Below are 23,237 nucleotides of genomic sequence, written 5' to 3'. Positions count from 1 at the left end.
TTGCCCTTTTCCAGCTCTGAAAGCCTCTGCATATCTTTGGAAAGCAGCACAAGCAAATACCTGGGTTAATTCAGGGCATGTACAGGGTGGGACTTTGTTTTCACTCAAGGGATTAAAACTGCCCTCAAGTTGCTATGGAAAATTTTGTAACAATTTATTTTCCAGGGAACATTTTTTCAACCCTCTAGAAGATTTTGTCTTCCAAATACCTTCACGCTATTTTGTATCAGTGACTCACTGCAAGTCAGCATGTCAGCTACCTTATGGAAAATTAACATGATCAAGAATGAAACAGCTGCCACCCCAAACCAGCAGCCAAGTTTCAAATATATACACCAGAACACTCAGGATTCTTTAGTCTAACAACCTAAAAAATAGCATTAGAAATCCAGAACAGTTTTTTACCGGCTTGGCTATATGGTAGGAATGAAAATAACTGTTGAATAGGAAGAATCCCTCACTAGCACTTTGTGGAATAGAGGCCAGTAACACTTAGAGAAAATAATTTGAAGGTTCTGAATTTTAAATCTAAAGCTCTGATTAAAGCAAGTATTTCCAGCCATATTCCACAGCCCCAAAACCAAAACCATCATACAGCAGAGATGATGATACATCTTTTGTTGAAGCAGCAGTGAGAAAAGGATTTGTCAGGTGAAGATTAAAATAAAAGCCCTCCACCTCAATTCCACCTGAATTATGATGAAGACAGGCTGCAGGTTAATTAAGAGCGGCAATCTTATTTTAGTCATATTACTTCCACATCAGGCAACTATAAGCTTTTTATAGTGTACCCACACCTGAATGCAGGGTTACTTACACCAAATGGGGTCATTCCATTTACTCTGGGGTATAGTCACAAAATCTAGGTAACATACAAGGTATATTAGAGTGACAACAGCATGGTTCACTAAACCGTCCCTTACTTGGATCATCTGTTACCTGTAAAAGCTAAAGCCTCCCCTCTCCCCCCACGCTCCCCAAGACAAATCACATATAAATATTAAAACCCAAAACAAAACAAAAACAAAACACAGGAACCCAACTGAGTTAGTTCCAACGACAGATTGCATTTGCAAGCCAGGCAAGCAGCTGCTATAACCATTACCTACTATCAGTGACGAGGGGTTAAATCCACGTTACAACTATTTTTTCCTGCTGCAGTAGCGTAAGTGCCTTAAGCCCACCACCAAAATAGCCCTAAGCCCACCATCAGGCCTCGAAACAGAAACTGGTACAGAACTTACAATCTTTTCCTCACGTATGCTATTGCTGTCTACAGGCATGCTGCTGGCACTGCTTCCTGCAGGCACAACACAGACAGCACAGTGCACCCGAGGCGGAGGCATGCTCTGCAAAGGTTAAGACACACAATACATCACACAAACCACAGCTCTGAACATGGTGCTAAATGCGTGCCAAGTTAGAAAGGCATTAGGACGTGATGAAAGTGAAACATCCGTGCTGACCATATATACATCAAATTAATGGGCAGAGAAACTCATGCGCTCCTCCTAGAGTTTTAGGTTAGGGAATAAAGGTCAGAATTGTAACCACCCTAGAATACTGTTTCACAGAATTATGTCTTATCTATGAAAAAACACACCAACATCTTGCTGGAGAGAAAAAAAATGTAGGTTACTGCTACTTTAAATTAGAAGTATCCTGTAAAAGAGAATACTTACCAAGAAGTAAAAAAAAAAAAAATCAAAAAACACCCCCAAAAAAATGCCCCAAAACCCAAATCTGGTATTTCAGGTAAAAGGTAAGTAGTGAAATCCCACCACATATAAAGATTGGCCTGAACAATTTTCACCAGAGAATTAGAAAATTCTTTTGCAACAGATGCAAATGATTTACCAAGTACACAAAATCACTCATTCTCCTTTAAAAAAGCAGATAGCTTTTCAAAGATTACCTCTTGACTAAGCAGAGGTCGGCTTTCAAGTGGGGTCTTCCTTTTGTGTTCCTCTTTCACTGGCATTAAGGGCTTGAAAAATTTTGGTGGCTGAGGAGAAAATGCTTTAAAAGGGCTGGCCATTAAAGCATGGGAATTCTCTGCTACAACACCTAGGTAAAAAAGCAAAACCACTGTATTTCAGTTCTTCATATCTTGATTGCCAGAACATAATTCAAATAAACTGGAGGTTAAGCCAAGCATTTGGCAAGTTGCTGACTGTAGAAAAATGTCAATACTTTAGTATTCAACCACTGGCCTAAGCATGAAATAGCACAGAGCAAAACGAGCTCCTCTGAGAAGTCTAGAAATGGAAGAAAAGCAGAGAATAGCAGTATTTGCCCCCTCATTCTGAGCTCCAATATTTCTTTTCATCTCAGTCATAATAAGTGGGAAGTGTCCTTGAAATGGAACTGGCAAGCTCTTTGCTTCCTGTGCCTCACCTGACCTGCCCAACTGCAAATCTGCCCTGTATCCAAGCCAGCCATCCTGCACAGCCAGGATGATCAAAAAGGAAATTATAAGCAAGGAAGCAATAAACTCTCAGTCCCACTTTATTGCAGCAGTATCTCTACCTGTACTGCCTGATCAAGAAAAGCATGTTACAATGTGACCCAAAGAAAAGAAGGCACTGTGACACACCGACATGGTGGCACAGCAAATATCCAAATCATGGAAAGAACCTGTGAAAGGACACTTCCCACTTTAACAGAAGCATCTTTGTTTTCAAATTCATAAAATAACAGCACCTGCTTTTTGTTCTTTTGTGTGGTTTTGGGTTTTTTTTGTTTGGTTTGGGTTTTTCCTTTTTTTTGTTCTAGTGGTTTGATTCATATTTAGTTTGTTCTTCTGCCCTTCTCTTGCTTTTTTTGGTTATCCACAATTTTACACCTTTTCCTGGATATCTTATGCATTTCTCCCTTTCTCCCCTACTTCCAGATTACGTTTAGCTCCTAAAACAAGAAGCTGGATAACACCTTTATTAGTAAAAAAGCACTGAGAATTTAATTTTCAGTTTAATGCAGTAAATAAAAATCCACCAGCATTGCCACTACGTGTGTGAAGTCTCACCACTGCCATCTTTGCTCTTGCGAGGTGACTCCCTGGGTAAAGTACCATAGCATGATACATCTTGATAACTGGAACAGCAGTCAGATATATCTAGGTGACTTTCAGACCAACCCTAAAGAAACAAAAATACGTAAATCTGCATGCTGATACAGGTAAACATGGAAAAAATTATAGGTAAACTCCTTTTTTTTTTTTTTTTATTTTAAATCAAACAAAAACCACAAACCAAAGGTATGGTCTGACTTCAAATAATTTTCCTGTCTCACACAAATGGGTTATTTAAAAGCTAATCAGCTTTTCACTGAAGTATATAGAGTTTTGCTCTAACTTTAACTTTCTTAAATATCGGTTTATACAGTTCTTATATGAAAAGCAGAGAAAGACAAGAAGGTTTAATTCAAAATAATATATAATTGGTGCAGCATTTTTAAAATTATTATGTAAACACATTGCTTTAAAAATACTGGTTTTCTTTTTTTTTTTTTTATTCTCAAATACCTCTTGCTTCAGTGGGAGAGTGGGAAATCTGAGAATGTTTGTTGTCATATTTACATACCTTATCATCTTCATCACAGGCAGAAAGATCCAGTCGGCTACAGGATACCTATGGAACATCAACAGACAGAATGACAAAATGCCTTTTATGAATAAAATATAATGCCTTGAGGAAACACTGATCATTTAGTCCTAACAACTTTTCTGCTATCTCTTTTCAGATAAGATTATGTATAAAGAGAGCTACATTTCTGCTGTTTGAGTGGGTTATAGAAGAACACATAAAATGCACACAAAATGGAAACTATCCCTTACACTATGAAAAAAGTTAAAGGGACTTGGAGGTAAAAGTAATCTGAATCAGGGCAGTTGTCATTTCCAAAACAAATATCCTTATGAAAGGAGAAGAGTTTCAATCAACCTCCCCCACTTCCCTGTCAACTTCATTATCTCCCAGGATGGATAGTTGTGAAGATGGGTTTCAATTCATGGCAACATTCCCACAGGTTGGTTACTCCTAGCCCAGAACAGTCATTACTATATCACATTGTGCAAGCATTATCAGCACACAAACAGCAGCTCCCTTTCCCTCTAGTGTTAACTTCCCAGACAATAAAGGGTCCTTACATTGTGGACATTTGGAGTGCTGATGCTTCTGCGGATGTTTCTCACTTTGGTGGAGAGAGCCTCTTTGACTGTGACTGCCTGTTTAAAGAAAACAACACACTAAAAAACAATGTCATGGTCTCCTCAAGAGAAATGATCAAGCAGGATAGGTACTTTTTTTCAGCGTGGCTAACAGCAGCAGTCAGGGCTTGCATTTACAAATCTTAATTTGCACACACAACCACCAAAGTTTCTATCTGAAATTCATTCTTTGGTCTCTGCCTGTTCAGGTTCCAAGTACTACACCATTGCCAGCTATAGTTACTAGACTCACCACTACTGGAAATTTGTATTTCACAGAAGTATCTTAGTCTTACTTTTATCTGTCCAACGTTCTCTAGAAAAGCAACACAGTATTTTTAAAAGAGCAATCATCTCTTCTTGAATTCTCATAATCCAGTGCAAAGGGTGCAAGAAATGTTTTTTCCTTGCCTGCCTTAGTCGTTCAAGGCTCAAAATGTTCTCCACTTGCAGCACACCGCGGGTGTATTTTTCAATGTAGGTTTCGCCATCGGCTGTGCCCTCGTTCTCACTCCTCGCAGCCATCAGCGCTAAGGTCTCACGATCCTCAATTTCTTCTGTAGCCTAAATTACAAGTTGCACTATTGAAGTTTTTAAAAAGTGAAGCCTATTACTTTTCATGTATTGATTCACTTTTTTGGACAAGCTCAATCCATAAATTAATTTGAATTGATAATCAGTAAACTTAATCAATGATTCAGGGGTTTTCAATAGAGATGTAAATGATACTGAAGAAATCACACATAGGAGATGTTTTGTGCATTTACTGTAGTAAATGCACTTCTAGAAATAATGCATATATAACTTGAAATCACATATGTTCAGGATTAACTAATGACAACTTCTTAGGCAAGGAAATGTAATTTCCTTTCCAAATCTTAAAATATGCTGTGATTTCTCTGGAGTTTAAAATTTAAGTACTACTGCAAAAAAGTGACAGTTACATGGTGACAAGACTATGTTTTCATTCATCCATCATTTGTTTACCTTTAAAAGAAATCTTATAGTACACTTACGATTTGTATGAGCTTTTTCTATAAAAAAGCAATTTATATTCCTGCAAACTCAGCTTCCCAGCTGTTTTGTTTTCATTGACAAGAACACTCCTCTGAGTACTCTCTTTATTCTCCCTGTAGACACTAATGTGATTTCAAAAATAACTCTACTACAAAAACTAAGTTAAACACAGTAGAAGAGAAAATAAAATCCCCACAGTTTTCAACTGTTTAAAGAGAAACATGATCTCACCGCTGAACTTCACTATATACACTCTGGCAAGCTGCCTCATATCAGCAAAGCAGGACATTTACTTCCTAATCAGTACCAACCACTGTAGTAGATCAGTTCTGTTTCTTTCTGTGAATTTGCCAGAGAAATATGGTATAATTTACCTTTGGTATATTGGATACTATTTCATAGGTCACTCCACAGGCATAATATATATTTTTCAAGGATATTCTCCTTTTCAGGCTCTGGGTAAAACTCTAGAAACAAATTAATTTTCAGTTATTGTTTTGATAATTGTTATTTATGACATCCCAAGAAATGAAAAGACGCAATGAAAAATTTGATTGTGAAAGCAGACAAGACACTAATTCATTAAGTTCCTTTTTAGCATTAATGATACTTTAAGTACTCTTCACAGCTCTGTGCTCAGTACAAAACACTACTAAGTTCAATCAGTTGTGAAATGGCCAGTCCAAAGGAATATACCAGAAGTACACAGCTTCACTGCAACTTACAAATACCTAGTTTGCATTATCTTTCATAGGAATTGGAGAGACCAAACTTTAAAAATTAAGTAAGCAGCTAAAAAACCACATTAATTAAATTAAGATTATGAAACAAATTAAGGAATAAAAAAATAGAAACTTATTACCTGCTTGTTATAAATATTGGCTGCAATCCTTTTGCGTAATACCAGTTCCATTGCAGCAGGATGACTGAGCTGCACAGTGGTCTTCACTATTAAGTAAATTCTCTCATTCTGAGGAGTTACCCTATTCAGGTGCACTGAATCATGGACAGAAGAGTCCCAGGCAGCAGTGGCTGAAACCTATGCAGACAAAGTAAGTGGAGGAAGGAAATCGAAGATTCAATTACTCTAACAACAGGTATAGTTTGCAATGATTTAACATGAAGTAAAATGATTCTTTAATGAGAGAAAAATCAGCATCATTGAACAAAGTGGAGTGAAACCTCCTTTACATAGTAAGGAATTTTACCAGAAGAAGCATAAAAGGGGTATTAAGATGCTGGAGAAAACAATCATGACCACAATCCCTGCACTGTGCAAACTCTGCTCCAAAAGGAAGTCTTCACACAGCTGGAGACAGAAAGGAAAGCAGAAGCAAGACTGGAAGAAGCAATTCAAATCCTATTGCTATTGTATTAAAAGTTTATTTATTTCAATGTAAAGTCTTCCATCTATGTTGGATCAGGTTATAACAGACCATACAGAATAAACATGCTCCCATTCTGTAGAATGTTTTTTTCCTTCCCCCTGCCTCCTCCCCAACTTTGGTGTCCCATTTATTCTGGAAACAGTCTCTTAAGCAATGGCCTGAGTAGGCACAGAACATGCAAGAAATGAGTCAAGAAATTCCAAAATGGATTCTGAACCATTAATTTCCAACAATTCACAAACTGAAAATCAATTCCCAAATGAAAGAAGTTTTATTTAAGCATTAAACTTTGCCCGGTGTGCACAATAAACACAGTAGTTTTCTCTATTGAATTAAGAGCCTATGAGAGAAATGATGAAGGGATGAGGAAAGCAGAAGGGATTTTGAGTCAGACAGGTGAATTATTCTTTTGCCAAGAAGAGCTAAGACTTATCGTCTCTGAATTAAGGCAGAAGAGCTAACAAGTCATATCCTCTTAAATTCCAAATAAATAGACCAGAAAATAAAGGCAGCACTAGATACAGATGGTACAAAAACGTACTACTACTACTGATTAAATACAGAGAAGTAGAAAATAAATAAAAAAACATAAGAAGAAAGCGTTAACATAAGCTGCAGTTGTCAAGAAGGAGGCTTGCTAACAATTTACCTCATCATCACTGTGTTTTATGATCGGCAGATAAAAGAATGGACTCCCATGCTCCTTTGGTAGTATTGAGTTAACTCCTGATGCATGGGGACCTATAAGTTGTTCATTGGCACTGAGGTCATCAGCTAATGAAACAAATGTGCAAAGAATGAAATAGTTTTATACCAAGGATATTAATTTATAGAGGCAAAGTTGTAATACAAAGTTGTAATAAAGTCCTACTCATATTTCATATTACATTTAATCCTAATTAGTCTTATTACTATGCAGAATTTTGAAGGCGATTTCAGCATACAAAAGAAATTGAGAATAGGCTTTTAGCTAAATAAACAAAAGTTGTGCAATGATCCATCAATCTGTTTAAATATCGTATTTGATCTTTTGTCTGCTAATCTCTACTGATAATGAAAAAAACCAAACAAATAAAAACATTCCTTATGAACATAGATGAAGGAAGAGGGTATTTCACTTTCCAAAAGCATCTGCTAAAGCAGGTATTAATGCATTGCTTATATAAATATGTCTAGTAGCCCACTTCAGTGCTGGACATGACAAGGCCTGTGGATCCTCCTCTGCTTTATGTTCAGGTTTGTAATTACAGACTTGCTTCCTAAACAGTCCTTAAATGTGGTGCCACCTCTGGTCTCTTGTTACTTACACTGTGTATCTGTGTTTTAGGAATATGTATCAATAGTCTCCTCACATATAAAACGAAATGCTTACTATAATCCTAAACATGCTCTTCATTAAACCAGCTGTTTAAGACTCTACAGATACCTCAGTGAAAGGAGCTCTGAAAGCATTGGGAGATTCTCCATCTGTGCTTTGATGACACGTGAATTTGTACATCAAAATGTTTACAGGATTTTCTTATGTACTGTTTGATTCAAACTAAGCTTGCTTTCTTATGCTATTTTCTGTATATATGGCCTATCTCTGTACTCATGTGCTCCCTGATTTTTATCTTTATTTTAAAACAGTTGTGCTTAATTATGCCAACATACAGGACCAAAAGTAAAAGCATTTTACAAGCCATATGAGACAGTGTTTGATTTCTTACACATTTCAGATTCATTCTTCCATTTAACAATTCATTGACCCAAACTAATCCCCCACTTTTCCCTCCCCAAGTTTCATAATCTGCTGTTACAACGTACCATTCAAATCAAGGAAGAGGACAGGTATGTGTGTTTCCATTCCTGCAGGTGGAATCCTGAAACAAAACAAACTGCTGGCAACAAGGAAGGCAAATTCATACCTAAGCTAATTTGGGTCTCCATGCAATATTCATTAACTGTAACCAATGGCTAAAGCTGTCAACATTTTGATGGCTACTCTGAATGTCTATGTGGCACAGAAAATATTTTGTCTACACACAGAACTAAATGAAGTGCTTTGCCAAAACTTAATTCACACTGCACAACACATGTCATTTGCTGTGAGGACAAAAGTTTTAAATGGCCTGTTCTGTTCCTTACAAAGGTAACTGGTTGCAGTCATCTCATACATAAAGGTCAGCAACCTTTCAAGCAACTGGATATGTAACTATTGGCAAGGCATAGTCTTTATATCAATGAACACACTTTTAGCTACATGACCACAGGTGGATGAGAGGAAAAAACGTGAGAAAAAGAGTATAACTGCATCATTCACCCAATGAAGAAGAGATATTGGGTGTTATCAGAGACATCAGTGTACCCTTCACTAGAGCCGTATTTCTCATCCACACTTTCCCAAATCTAACGTTTCATTCCTCATTTTTTGTGATCTTAGTTAAAACACAGATTTAAGTGAAACTAAAAGAAAAATATATTATAAATTCAAATGAATCAGAGAGAACACATCCTTCGGAATCAGAGTTTCTTCTGTCCCCACCCCCTATCAATGAAATTATCGTGTGGTTTACCATCAATATTTGAACTCCTCTTTTCCTGAAACGAATCAAACTGCAAAATAATTTTCTCAGAATTGCATAAAGCTGGAAAATACTATGTTATATTCAAAAGTGATTTTCAAACCTTGAAAGCTATTTCAAAGCTACTTTATGCAATATGTTAACTAAACAAACCTTTCTCACATTCAAACCAGCACCTGACCTTCTAAGCCTTCTGCCAGTAAGTGTAGTTTACAGTACTACAGGAGAACATAGAAAACTCTAAAACATCCTTAGATTTTTACCTTGTAGTGTGCGATGTTTATGTACAAAAAGCTAACAGCTCCAATGGTTTTTCTGAACATACCAATTTGCGGGGGCACCAGGAATTCCACTGCCTGGTGCTGGAACAAACACTGCATTCCTCTCTTCTGTCAGCCCTACCCACTGCTCGACCAGCCGGGCTTCTCGTTCTATATCTTCCTCAGACTTTTCTACAGTGGAAGATATTAGGATTACATATGAGACACAATTTTGGCAGTATAGGGCATAAAGTACTTATGACAGAGACTTCAAGGTGCAAACCTTGTTTGTTGCTGATCTTTTGGATCTGCTCATCTAAGTATTCTCTGCGTTTTATTAATGCGTCAGACCACCTTTCTCGTACACAGTTTAAATCTTCTTCCTAACATGGAAAGAGATAAGAAAGTCATTAGACATGTGGTTAAGAATAAAGGCAGTGGATTTTGTGGTAATTTAATTAGAATTTATATTAAATGGCTTGCACGATGCAGAAAACTTTTTTCCCCAAATGACATGCACGCTGATTAAGTACCTCATCACCCATGAATGGAAGTTTATTTGCTTTCAAGTCTAAAATTCCAATAGGAGGAAAAGAAAATGTGACTGCCTCTGCTGCTGAACAGATTATACACCGTAGGCTAATTACTCACAGAAGTGGCAATCAAACTTTTGAACAGCATATGGAATAAGAAAATCAGGTATCATCAGTTGATCGGAAATTCTCCTGAAGATTAGACAGGCCAGTACTCCCTCAAACCTGCACAAAATTCCATTGCTAGCAGCTGCCATCAGTGCAATTAAAAGATTTCTCATGCAAACAAAACCCATCATGCAATCATGCTTTGTGGTATCACAGAAAATCTAGTTTGTTCTTCTCTGTGATATGCCAGGAAGCGCATAAACAGCCCGCAAGAAGTTAGTACCTTAGATGATATTTTTGAGATTGCTGTGAAACCTAATACATTATCTCAAGGGATGTCAGCATTCTCACCTAACTGGTTCTACTTCTGTAAGACTGCCTATTAGAAATAGGTCTTCTATGAAGAAGTCTGAAATGTATTTTACTTTTTTAGGCATTTCCTCTTCTGCTCTTTGTCACCTTTTAAAATGACTCTTCTGTTATACTGCCTAAATTCTGACTGCCTTATCACACAGAAAAACAGGCTCAAGGCCAGGTTTTGTGCAGATAAAAAAAATTGCTTCACTGAAGCTCCTGTATTTACCCCCCCATTCACATTCTCCCCTCTCTCTCCCAACAAGCATTTCAGAAAACTGCACAACTTAAAAGGTTATGTTTCCTTTAGAAAACAAACAAAATACCCTAAGCTGCACAATTTGGTTGGAAAAGATGCCTGCAGCTGCAGGTGGTTGTTCTTTTCCCTGTAATACTGTAAACTGTTTTCATTCTAAACTAAAGTTTTTAAGCTTTTATTCCCATAGCAATTCATGTAGCCAGTTAGGAGAGCTGACTGCAGAGTACTACAGAAGAGAGGACACTGTAAGAGTATAAAGTCACAAGGTAAACTGAAACAGCAGTGTTTTATAGCCCAGGTAGCCTCTTAAATGCACAGCACATGTGTATTTCAAAGCTGCTTTTGCTTGCTCCATTAGGCTTGTTCATTTGAAAGTTTCTGGCTATTAGCATTAGCTGTGCCCCATGCCGCAGGATTGACAGCAACAGCAGCAATACCTGGTAACTATCCATATCACCACCATCATCCTCCTCCTTCTGGTAGGAGAAAATAAATTTTGTAAAACACAAAAAAAACATGCATTTCTCTCAACAGAAACTCACAGAAATAACCCAGAACACTAATACAAACATTTCTGCCACAAACTTTTAAAATGTTAAAATTACAACATTCAAATAACCAAAGTCTTACTATCAGGTAGAAAGATTTTTTTTTTTCATTACAGACTATAGCAGCTCAGTTGTGATTTGAATATTAGTGAATATATTCATAAAAAAAAAACCCCAAAACAAAACAAAAGACCCCACAGAATACAGTGCCAGAAAAAGGACTGAGCAAGCAGATCACTAATTGCAAGTTTTACAATTTCATCTGTATCTAAGTTTAGAATTACTTGTGGTACTGAATGCAACCCTTCTGACAAAAGGCACCTTGCTTCCCTGGGTTGCCTATTCCACTTGTTTTTTGCCATCACTGTTAAAATAATGCTTTATTTTCAATATGAATTTTTCCAGTAGCAGCTTGAAATCATTTATGCTGCTTAAGGACTTTTCTACTACGTGAAATAGCCCTTTCCCATTCAGTGATGACTATTTTTGATTCTGATCAAATAACTCAGTGCTTTTTGAACAGGTAAATAGTATCTCACGACAAGACATTTACTCCAGTAATTTTTTTTTTCCTGTTTTTCCCTTCTGGAAGGAAGGGAAACTAATAGCACTAGGAATCTAGTATTAATCACCTCTACACAGGAAGGTAAAAACAATTTCCATATTCCTGCTGTCTTATATATATTAGAACACCACACTCGGTACTTTATCAGTTACATGTTGAATTATAAGCAAAAAAATAAGCAAATTTAGCACCATATGCTTGTGTTATATGTATTAACCTCAAACACGTGTAAAACTGCAAATAATGTACCAGTGTGCTAAGGTCCCTTTTGGAATTATGTTGGTCTAGAACAACAAGACCAAACCAAACTGAGAAATTAACTGCCTTACCTGGTAGCTATCCAAGCCCCTCTGCAGTTTGGTTGATCTGGCAGTCACACCACCTACAGAGACTGAAAGAATTGCTTCTACCATGAGAGGCAACGTCCCCGAATGCTGTACGGGTTTCACCGTCACCTGAACTCTGCGAGAATGACCCTGAACAGGAAATTGAGAAAAGAAAGAAACTAAGAATAAAATTAAGAATCAATCTGAGCATAAACAGGACGACAAGGAAAAGATACATACCTGCCTAAGCTGGAAAATTCCTCCTGTGTTTACATCTTTTGCCTGATGGAGTTCAACTGCAGTATATTCTCCCATCTCATTTAATTCTTGTATGGAAATCCACATTTCTATTCTTCGAGTTACTTCACTCCACCTAAAAAGACATCCCCACAAAAACTAATGGTTGCCTCAAAGTATTTTGTGCACCACAAGCATTAGAAAGCTTTTAGAAAGTTGATGGAAGCATTCATTTGTAATTTATTTGTACCTGTCTCTCAGTGTCCTAGTTTTAGCATGAAGAGAATCAACTTCCCAAACAGAGCTGCCATTGCCAGTACATCTGTGACCCCACACCTCAATAGCAAGAGCTCCTTCTGAAATGAACTCCAAGAACTCCTCTGTGACATTCACCACATAGTCCTGGCAGTAAGGAAAACCAAACCACATTCAATCAAATTATATATTTGTATCTCCTCAAGTAGTTTGTAAGGACTTGCCAAACAACGAGCTACCTGCATGGTAAGACAATACAGTTTGCATCATAAAGCTTGACTGCGGACAAGAAAGTTGTAAAACATCATCATGTCAGCAGTTCCTGCTTATGCATTTCATGCTTTGAAAATTTCCATTAAAATGATGTCACAACTTACTGAGCTTACCAAACAAGTATTTAATCAGATGTCATTATATAAACTACAGCTTCCTCCATGCATTAAAGACAATATCTGAATTTAAAAGATCACTAATTAAAAGACTTTTTCCCCTTTGTTATGTTTCGAAGAAGTGATGAAGCGAAATATTAAGGCATTCTTAAATATAGTCAAAAGTCATTGGTTAGATGACTTGACTCCCTCCTTCTTCCCCCAGCAAAACAAGGCTCAGATTCTAAACAGTTTATATCAAACATACCTTCCTCCTGGTAACACTGTTTCATAATAAAAAAACTTACCTTACAGTGAGAGAAAGTCACTGTAAAATGAGCATCTTTGCTCTGAGGTGAAGGCACATCTGGATCTACCACTGGTGCTGCTACTGTTGACTCGCATTGATCCCAAAATGTGTATTGACAAAACACAAAGTTGGAGAGATTAGGTGGCAGTCCAGTTGCTTCTTTTATTTTTACCTGAGGAGACAAAACAGATGTTGTCATAAATTTGCTTGTTTCTTCTTCAATTGCAAATTGACGACCAACAGCCAAGAAACATTTTTAAGGACAGTAAGGATTTCCTCATTTAGGAAGTCTTATTTTGCATTTACAGAAATGTAGATGCAAGGAAAGCAGTTACATGCATCTAACCCATGCAAATGTTTTCTTTGAGGAAGCTGATAAGCTCGAGTGGAGAGAAATGCTTTATCACAGAAGAAATGAAATCCATACACTACCCATAGATACTACTTTACATGATCAAACAAACCACAGGAGACAGTTACAGGGAAAAACTGTTTCTCCCTCTGTGTCTGCCAAGGACAGTCCTTGTAACTTCAGTATTTAAGATGTAGGCCTGCATATACTAGAAACTAACGCTAATTAAATCAGCCACTGTCAACCAAAGACTGACCTACACTGAACTGGAACAAAAGATGTCTTTTCTGAGAATTTTCAGGAAGCAATAGTCTACGTAGCTTGGTAACTCTCAGACTGACTACATAGTTACAGAGGCCTGAAACTTAACTTCATCATGTTCTCACTTACCCTGCAGGAGAGCTTTTTTGCTCTGTGAATAATTTCTCCGTTGTTATCCATGACTTCCAGACTCCCGCTCTCGCTGGAGTTCTCAGACGAGTCGTCTCCTTCTACTACACGTTCTGGGACAGACCCAGTGACTCGCATTACTTCGACATGCAACCGTCCTGCAACCTAAAGGCAAGCCAGACAAATACTAAGAACCTGTGCACAAGGGACTTAGATATCTACCATTTTAACGTCTAACTCTAGGAAGTGTGCAGAAACAGCACTGAGCAACTTTTGACTACCAAACAAAAAGCAACAATGTCAAGAAAGAGAAGAAAGTAATAATAAAAAAAAATAATAAAAAATTTTCAATGCACACACAGCAGAAATGGTAACGGTAAGGACTGCCTCAGAAATGGTAACTGTAACAGTGTAAGGACTGTACTTCAGAACTTCAGTATACTGGGTTTTGCTCAGTTACCTACATTTATACTAGGAATTTTATTCTACTATTTTAGCAGCTGGGCAATTGTAAAGAATTACAGGAAAAACATATGTGGTGATTTGAAACACACTTATTCACTGGGAAACAAGACAGCAAGCACCATTTGCTTGTAAAAGCATCAGTGTACATGAAGCCTCCCAGCACAAAGGGCCCTGTGATCCCAGATAGGAGTTCCCCGGTGTGCCCAGCCCAGCTCTACCTCGCCCTGCTGGCTGATGATGGGCACAGCATACTGCAGCTTCACATCATAGAAAAGGCACTCCAGGAACACGTTGGCGACGCCAATCAGGTTGTGGTTCTCCTGCGCTTCGTAAAAGGGATCACCTCTCTTGCCAATCAGCTTCCTTATCTGTTTTAGAGATAATAAAAGCGATGTCATAAAATCATCAGCGTGGGAACAGAAAATCAAATAACCTCATAGCATTACAAGATCATGGCACAAAAATGATGTCACTACCAATCATTTCTGTTCCTTCCTGTTACACAAGTAGAAAGAAACTAGAAGCGTATTACAAATCTGAAATTAAATCTCTGAAATAAGACATTATATGATCCTTTCTTTACTAAGGGATATAGTGATATGATGATCTACATTTTTTAGCAATGTCAAGACAAAGCAGATTTAACTGTGAGCAAGCACAGTTGCAGTTGATTTCAAAATATCTCATCTTACTTTTCTACTCTGTTTATACTTTTTAAATGAGAGGACAAATCATCCTCAGGTTGAAAAGCTCATCTGGTTGCTGAGGACCACTACAAGGGCAAAAGGGAAGGTGCAGGACGATTCCCACTTAAGCCTACAAGTGTTCTTACTACTCCCATAGAGCTGACATCACACCTGCAGCATTTTCTGTGCACATACCCCAAACAGAGCCACAAAGAATTCATGCAGATTCCTAGCACAATATGCACTCCTCAGCGGATTTGTTAGCTCCTTCCCTTCTCAACACATGCATTTGACCTACATGTTTCTATGTCGCACATAGAACACATGCATTATGGATGACTGAGGTCATGGAAAGGATGATCCTGGCTCAGGCAGACATAATGTATTCAAAGGATGTGCTATCAGTTCTTACTAAAGTCAGCAGCAAAATCATCGTTGTCTTCAATGGCACAGATGAAGTGCTTGACCTCCCCTGTGTTATGATTTTAGAGATTCCCACTGTCCCGTCCAAAGCATGTAACAAAGGCACAACAGTTGTTCAAACATATTTGAGATCGATTCTTGATACAACTAATTTAGGTGCTCCTTATCAGCCACAAGAGAGTAAGATATCCTTCCTATGCACTTCTACCTGGATACTTAGATGATGTCTCCTGGAACACCAAATGTCATGTCTCTTGCCAGTAAACAAGCAAGCTTTTTGACAAGTCTCACACTTGTCTGCCAAGGCTAATGTACTACTTAAATTCTCAGGAAACTCCACTTTGGTTTTGATGGAAATACTGATGCAGACTAAGTATCTTCAATTGATTTCTTCACTGCTTTAAGGCTGGAGGTTATACAAATGAAACTAAAGAATATTTCATATTTCAAAATCACATTTTACCCCACTCATATGTTCTGCACCTTGAGTGCATATAAGCAGTGTATCCTTACTAGCTTTGATACTGACTACAATTTAATAATTTTATTTCTAATGCAGCTTGTTGCTTCCATTCAGAGCTGGTGGTCATCTGCATGGCACCTATATTATGCCAGGAAAACATATGCTCTTAGTGGTATCACGAGTCACTACTTCAGCACAATTATATCTGACCTTCAGCTTACATCTGAGAACACAAGAGAGATAGGACACAGCTGTGTTTTATTATGCATGGGCATTTTGAATATTTAGTATTAGTCATATTGGTTTTGTATTAGAGTTTTGTTTGTTTGTTTGTTTTTAAAAATAAAACACAGTTCCCTAATGTTTCATACACAAAGTCATTGCACTTTCTCTGTACAACATATTAAAAGGGGATAAAAGAAAACAAACTTAATCTTTGATCCATTTCAGAAAATATATAAAATACCTCAGGAATTTTCTCCTTCCACTCTTGATAGAGTTCTCTCATGTCAATTAATTTGTTCTCTAGTTTCTCAATAGTCCACACTTGAGTACCTTTTCCTTTTCTTCTCACTTGAATAGCAGGCTCGCTTACTATCGCACCTCTCTAAATCAGAAGAAAAAACAATCATTGCAGGAAAGGTGCACATAAGTAGTTTAACTCTTCACTCAAATTGCATTCCTAAAATGGAATAAAATACAGAACATGGAGCTTCTCTCTTCATGCTAGTCATAATACCTCTGTCCTTAGACACTGAATGCCCTATACATCTCTGAGGATCCAGATCTCTTTATCCTTCTCAAACAATGACCATTCCCACAGGAACATTAACACAATCAAATCCTCTATGACAAGCATATAGTCCTAATTGCTATTACATTTACAGCAGCACTGTAAAACCCTTATGACACAAAGATTGCAGGAAACTCTAACAAAACCCATTAATTTTTGCAAATGTAACTAAAATGCAGGTTCTGCAGCCACAGAATACAAATGTCTGTTCACAAGATGCGTGCACATATAGTGATTATACACTTAAAAAAAGCAAGAGCCATACTTAATGCTATGTTCCCGTTTTTACTTAATTATTCACTTTCAAGGTATTAGTCAGATAGTAGCTTTATTTTGCCTATTCATAATCTAACAAAAGTAACATGTTATCACCTCAAGTTAGATGAATGCTATATATGTCTACATAGTTTAGCCATAAAGCTATATTTTTCAACATTCTTTGTTATTATTACCTTTTTGTTGGCACTGAGGTTTTCAGCAGGGATCTGAAGTGTTACTTGATAATCTGTTAGTTTACTCATTTCTTCTGCTAAGAAGTTTGCTTCTCTCACCAGAGTATTTGCCTTTACTATCTGCTCTCGAAGTTTAGCCAGGCTCTGTCGAAACAATTCATCCCTGTGGTGCAGTAGGTAACATGAAAAATACACAGAAACCTATTTCTATTATTGGAAAGCTGCAAATAAAGGTGCTAACAAAGACTTTTCTGAAACAGGTATAAGAAGAATTGCTTTGTAGCACTGTGTCAGCAAACACGAAACACTGTCAGACAATTTTATTGAGGAAAAGCAGTGATCACGTGTTAAACAAACAAATTACTGTCAAGGCAAGTCTAGCACAGTGATGCCCAAATAAAAGGACACAGTAATATGGGAGCTGTCAGTGATGATTTGTTTAAAGCCCTAGGGACATTCCTAATTTTCAAGAAATGCAATAATTGCAGCTGTCTTTGTCTTTAATCTGGAGTCCTGTTCCACAGAAACTATCAGTCCCAACACGTAAGACTTCATCTTGATAAAACCTGCTTTTCCTCAGATCATGATGTTGGAACCTGCAATCACTGCAGGCCACAGCTTTACATCACAACTGCAGCTTGGCAGTGCTACAGACCCCCAGACCTCCCTCCACATACTTAAGCCATCTCAAGGGAACATGTTAAAAAATTACAAATAAAAAAATTCTTACATCCTATGTACCCAAAGTATCTTTTAAGTAACAGATGAATGAACACAGGTTAAAGCTTGTGCACTCTGCACAGTTAATAGTCTCTGGACAAATTCCAAAAAGGATTTTTAGGCCTGTCTGAGCAAACCCATTCTAATGTAACACCTGGCAAGCATGCTCTGACACACACTGTATACATACACCTGTGTACTAAGATACACTCTCACCTGGGACTCTCCTCTTTAATCTACCTTTTAGAAGTATCACGATTATCCTCTGAACAAATGCCCCCATTCATTCTGCCTTTCTTTGTAATCTCAACAGCACTTACTGTGTCTCACCATCTTCATAAAACTCATAATCAAATTTCAGATATTTCAGTCACCAGCACTCCCCTGTAGAATTTTTTAGTTTTTCTGTGCAAAGTCCTACTGAAATATGGTACATGTTGTGCACATACACTTTATTTCTACAAAATACCCTATATTATGGACGAACCTAGTAGGAACAAGTAAACTTCTGGGCCTTGCTTTGAATACAGGCAAAGTTTGCCTACTTGCCTTTATTCAAATATGCTTAGATCTTTTGCATGTCTTTATAGTACAAACCACAAACAACTGCTAATATGCCTCTCAGTCACTAACAGAATTCTACTTGAGTGGCTATCTTTCTCCAAAATATCCCAAAAAGCAGCCTGACTAATTCAAATTGCACTGTCTGGGTCCCCTGGTACCATATCAAAGTGGTAAAAAGCCAGCAGCATTAATTAGCAAGCAGCCCTGAATTTTAGTGCCTTCAACATGCTAAAACATGCAATTTTGTCTCTCTGCCCTATCTGGCCTAGGTTTGCAACAGTGGTGGGTTTCCTTGGATAGCTGGATTTTTAGTCAACTTCCTCCATATCTGCTCCCAGTGTTGTATGGAAAATTCCTTTCCCACTGCCTCTTGCTTCTGTTATCCAGGCTATCTAGATAAGCAATTCCAGACCATGCTAGTGACACATTCCACAGACAGCTATAATTTTGGATTCACCCAGAAAATGAAGCTAGAGTCAGGAGTTGCTCACTAAAAAGTACTAAATTATGAGAGTGCATTACACCTGCAACCACTGTGAGAGCGCTGCCTAACTTGAGAAAGAGAAGGCAGCTTTGATCTGTAAATGCTGTAAGAGCCATTGGATCCTGCTACAGCCAGTCCCTTCCTTGATCTGGGACGTCATGATCTGGCAAGCTTTTTGGGGAGGCTCCCGTACCAATCTTAGCTGGATTCTTGAGAAAGGAATGGTTTAAGACTGTAAAGAGAATTTATGAGTAACTCAACCAATTATTATGGGCAGTTCTCATTACAGTTGTGTTTTTCTGTATACAGCTGTGCCAGAACCCTTCCAGAAACTTACAAAAAAAAAGTTTCAGAGAGGATTTTTTAATTCTTACAACATGAAACATGTGACAAGCTCCATGAGGTATTAACTGGAACAAATATTCATTGAACATGAAATACTGAAAAAATAATTTAAGCCAAACAAGGAAAAAACTTGAGCAAATACTCATTGGACATGAAATCCTGAAACAATCATTTTAGCCAAACAAGGAAAACAACTGACACAAGATATCACTGCAAGTCTCTGGGACTCCTAATGCCAAATACAGAATAAGCTGAACTAAACCTCTGGTCCAGTACAGCACTGCCCCAACAAATTAAATTTGTTCAAAGTTACAAAGGGTTAACTTTTTGCCAACAGGAATTAACACCAGCCCAGGTATCTGTCCTTCCACAGTCAGCAGAAAGCTGGAATAGACTCTGTGCAATGTGTTCCAGCTGATCTGACAGATACAACCACGTGCCATACCTCTCAAATTCATTTTCTTGGCTGATTTGGTAGAGTTCAGCTTCATTTGCAACAGCAACTGAGCAACAGCTAAAACTGCACTAATCAAATTCTGTGCAATCCAGACTCTTGGCTGTTTTGCACATCTTTCACATCCAGTCTTCCCATTCTTTCCTGGATTTCTTGCCTTCTGGCCGGTTAGCTGGTAAACATCCTCTCAGCAACACTTAACCATGCTTTTACAGCAGATATCACTCAAAGATTTTTTTTCTGGTTTGTTATTTAAGAAGATTCAATTTTTTCCCTTTTTTCAGAAGCCCAAACCTCTTCTAGAACTATAAATAAATAAAAAGTATACCTAAGAGGATCTTCTGAAGCACAGGAAAGTGATAATTCAGAAAACTCCCTGCTCAATGGCAGTGCCACCAAAATGTTACAGACTCCTCACTGATTGCTCCAAAGAGCACTCATTCTTCTCATTTTTACAATGTAGAAAAGTACAGGTTTCAAGTAGTTCAATAGTTATATAGAGTAAAGCATTCACCCATGAAATCCAGAGGCAAAACTGCTTGTTCAAAGCACAGCTCCTCCTAAGAAACATCTGACAACTACTGAGAAGTGAAGGCTGGCAGAATACCCAGCCTTGATATCACTCCAGATTCTCTTTTTTTTTTTAATGTGATTACGTGGTTATGGTGGTTAACTTTAAGCTAACCAATTACCATTTTTTCTTCTCAGCTCTCAAGGTCAGGCAAGTTTTTTATTAATTCCTTTTCCCTTCAATTGCATCTTTTTAGAGACGCCTTGCCAGTAAGCCCCATTCTCATTTCTGCTACTGAAGAGGGTTATCAATGATTTCTTGGCGGCCTTACTGTGCTCAAAGCAATTCTGAATAGCAAGGGCTACAGCTAGTGTGTTTCTCACTCTGCACTCCTTGTGCAGCCCTAAAACAGCCTGAAAATCCCAACCATGACTCTGCAACATTTCACATTCAGTTCCCAGTGATTCTGTTTTTAGCTCTTACAGGGGTAAACAATTATTTTAATTAATGTTGAATCACTGAACTACTTCTTCCCATACTTGCCATGAAAAACATTCTAGTCATTGCTGGTCAACAGTTAGCTATTTGTTTAGGTTTTTTTTCCCAGGGCAAACTGGGAAGAAATTACAAAACAAAATCTTGCACAAAAACTAAACCAAGATCTGTTCTGTTCTATTTCTAACACACTCAGTTTGAAAGCCGCAACACAATCTTAGCTATCCTTTTTTAGACTCGTCTTATAAATGGATTTGGTTTTTTTAACACTGGAGCATAAAGCAGAAATAATTACACAGAAAAGAGCATTCAAACTCACTACATATAGAAAAAAAATGCTGAGTGAATAAGGAAGTTTCTGTTTTAAAAGAAACAGATGAAAAAGAAATGTACGAGAAACCTGTTACTACATCTAGGTGTTCTTCCTGATGAATTAGCCCCATGACACAATACTCATTTGTATGCAGAAAACTTAAATCATCTTGTTTGCTGCCCCTTGAACTTCTCTCCATGGAGCTGGCATCCTTCTCTCCTCAATGATACCAAGAACAAGTTTCTCTCAATGTCAAAGTGCAAACACTCTGCTCACATCTTCCTAAACCGCATTTTAACTCTCCCTGCAAATCTCATGATGATCTTTCACCAAGGCTGCAATCAGGTGCCATGCTACTCCTTTGCAAAGAGGCCTGTTCACCTCATGGATGAACCTCCTTTAACTTCCTGAACAGCTCAAGCACAGCAATTCTCTTCTGAAGCTGGGCTTACCTTTAGAAACACATACATCCAACATATATGGATGACCATTTTTTTTTTATATATATTTTTTTAGATTGCAAAATACCATGCTGTCATTGTATAGTTGTAACACAAAATGCTCCTTACTGGACTCTGTAGTCTTAGTTGACAAATTTATGTTTCTGCATTATCCTTCCCTTTATTTCAAGAACTAGAACAATAATTACTAAACCAAACATTTCATAAGCACTCTTCTAGTTAAAAAAACCCAAACAAACAAAAAACCCACAACCCCCCCAACCTATAATATTGATTATTTACTGATAACAGTAAAAGCTATATTTTTCTGTTTTGTGAGTTAAATCTTGCACATGTTACACATCGGAACTTAGTCCTAAATGAAATGCCAACACTTTGGTGGAAGCAGATCTTGTACTGCACAAACTCCACAAAAAGTATTATCGGCTTCTGACAGAAGGTTCAAGCCTCATCTTTCACCCTTTGTAGTTCTCACTAATTCCTCTGTTTTAACTCCAGTGTTCTCACCTCTCTTCTGTCCAGAGATTCACTTTCTGCTGTGCAGTCTGAGCAGTGTAGGAGAGCCTGTCGCTGCCGTGCTGGTGCTGCCTTTCCGGGGAGAGCTGCTGCCGCAGCAGCTCTAATTCACGCTCATACATCAGCCGCTGCTCCTCAAGGGCACTCCGCTTCTCTTCCAGGTACTGTTTCTCCAAGATCTGGACCACATTTTGTACTGGGTCTAAAAGAGAAGAGAGGAAAAAAAAAGAGGAAAACATTATCCAGAACTGTGAGAAAATGCCATTTTGGCATTACAGAACACTCATTATTTAGTTGGTAACAGCAATTAACACATCCCAGAGTCTTTGCAAACAAAAGATGCTCATCGCCCCCCAAAACAAAAGCCAAAAAAAATAAATATTTCATTAAACAGATATATCCAAACAGGAAATAAAATACAAGTCATGCAAAGAGGCTAGAACAATGGTTAAGGACTCTTGCCTATTGCATGTCTCAGTGCTGTGAAGTTATAATATATTCCAGAATCCCAGTAGGAAAAAAAGGAATAGTGGAAAAGGAAACAAATTAATACGAAAACAAAGCAAAACAAAAGGGAAGATGATGTTAACCAGAGAAGGAAATGACTTAAGGAAGTAAAAAGCAATTTACTTTCTCCATTTTGGCAGAGAATGAAACATGTTGGAGAGCTGCAGATGGAAACTGAGACAAACGAATTGTCTGACTGGTCACGCATCAGATTGCACTAATATGCTGCACAGCACTGAAGCAGACAGAGTATGTCCTGGAGGGAACTTCTGTGTTTAGCTTAACAAACCACATTTCATCTCAGTATCAACCCAGAACAAATACCCATTTGGCTACTCTATCCTGAAAAATCTGCTTGTGTCAATCAGCTATGGATAAATCTGAAGTGCACTGAAATTAAAGAAACATTACTCTGTTTATTCCTGGATTTAGGTCCAGTGCCAGACTGTGCCTCTGCATGAGCCATTTAATGGCATAAGCTCCTATACACTACCAGTATGTATATCTGCTTCATATCTGAAACCTCAAATACAGCAAAAAAGTA

General features: G+C 37.8%; 1 protein-coding gene across 4 annotated transcripts in view; it reads right to left on the bottom strand.

The window, feature by feature from the left end:
* Window positions 1-23,237, bottom strand: part of KIF13A (kinesin family member 13A) — a 108,033-nt gene that overhangs the window by 8,064 nt on the left and 76,732 nt on the right. Inside the window, exons 17-38 of one of the 4 annotated variants that reach the window (XM_027748317.2) lie at window positions 22,178-22,388; window positions 17,324-17,486; window positions 16,545-16,685; window positions 14,725-14,874; window positions 14,042-14,206; window positions 13,298-13,471; window positions 12,617-12,768; window positions 12,370-12,502; window positions 12,133-12,279; window positions 11,128-11,166; window positions 9,720-9,819; window positions 9,502-9,628; window positions 8,419-8,474; window positions 7,262-7,386; window positions 6,087-6,263; window positions 5,599-5,691; window positions 4,619-4,771; window positions 4,148-4,225; window positions 3,582-3,629; window positions 3,026-3,137; window positions 1,916-2,067; window positions 1,245-1,349 (exon numbers count right to left, since the gene is read on the bottom strand). In XM_027748317.2, coding sequence (XP_027604118.1) covers window positions 1,245-1,349; window positions 1,916-2,067; window positions 3,026-3,137; window positions 3,582-3,629; window positions 4,148-4,225; window positions 4,619-4,771; window positions 5,599-5,691; window positions 6,087-6,263; window positions 7,262-7,386; window positions 8,419-8,474; window positions 9,502-9,628; window positions 9,720-9,819; window positions 11,128-11,166; window positions 12,133-12,279; window positions 12,370-12,502; window positions 12,617-12,768; window positions 13,298-13,471; window positions 14,042-14,206; window positions 14,725-14,874; window positions 16,545-16,685; window positions 17,324-17,486; window positions 22,178-22,388 — 2,801 coding nt within the window. The remainder of the gene's footprint in view (window positions 1-1,244; window positions 1,350-1,915; window positions 2,068-3,025; window positions 3,138-3,581; window positions 3,630-4,147; window positions 4,226-4,618; window positions 4,772-5,598; window positions 5,692-6,086; window positions 6,264-7,261; window positions 7,387-8,418; window positions 8,475-9,501; window positions 9,629-9,719; window positions 9,820-11,127; window positions 11,167-12,132; window positions 12,280-12,369; window positions 12,503-12,616; window positions 12,769-13,297; window positions 13,472-14,041; window positions 14,207-14,724; window positions 14,875-16,544; window positions 16,686-17,323; window positions 17,487-22,177; window positions 22,389-23,237) is intronic. The other 3 variants (XM_027748318.2, XM_039386667.1, XM_039386668.1) reach the window with 3 other exon arrangements.

Source organism: Pipra filicauda, unplaced genomic scaffold (assembly GCF_003945595.2).
Source record: "Pipra filicauda isolate LSUMZ 115617 unplaced genomic scaffold, ASM394559v2 scaffold49_size4853605_pilon, whole genome shotgun sequence".
Classification (NCBI taxonomy): Eukaryota; Metazoa; Chordata; class Aves; order Passeriformes; family Pipridae; genus Pipra; species Pipra filicauda.
This window is presented reverse-complemented; position numbering and strand designations above follow the sequence as displayed.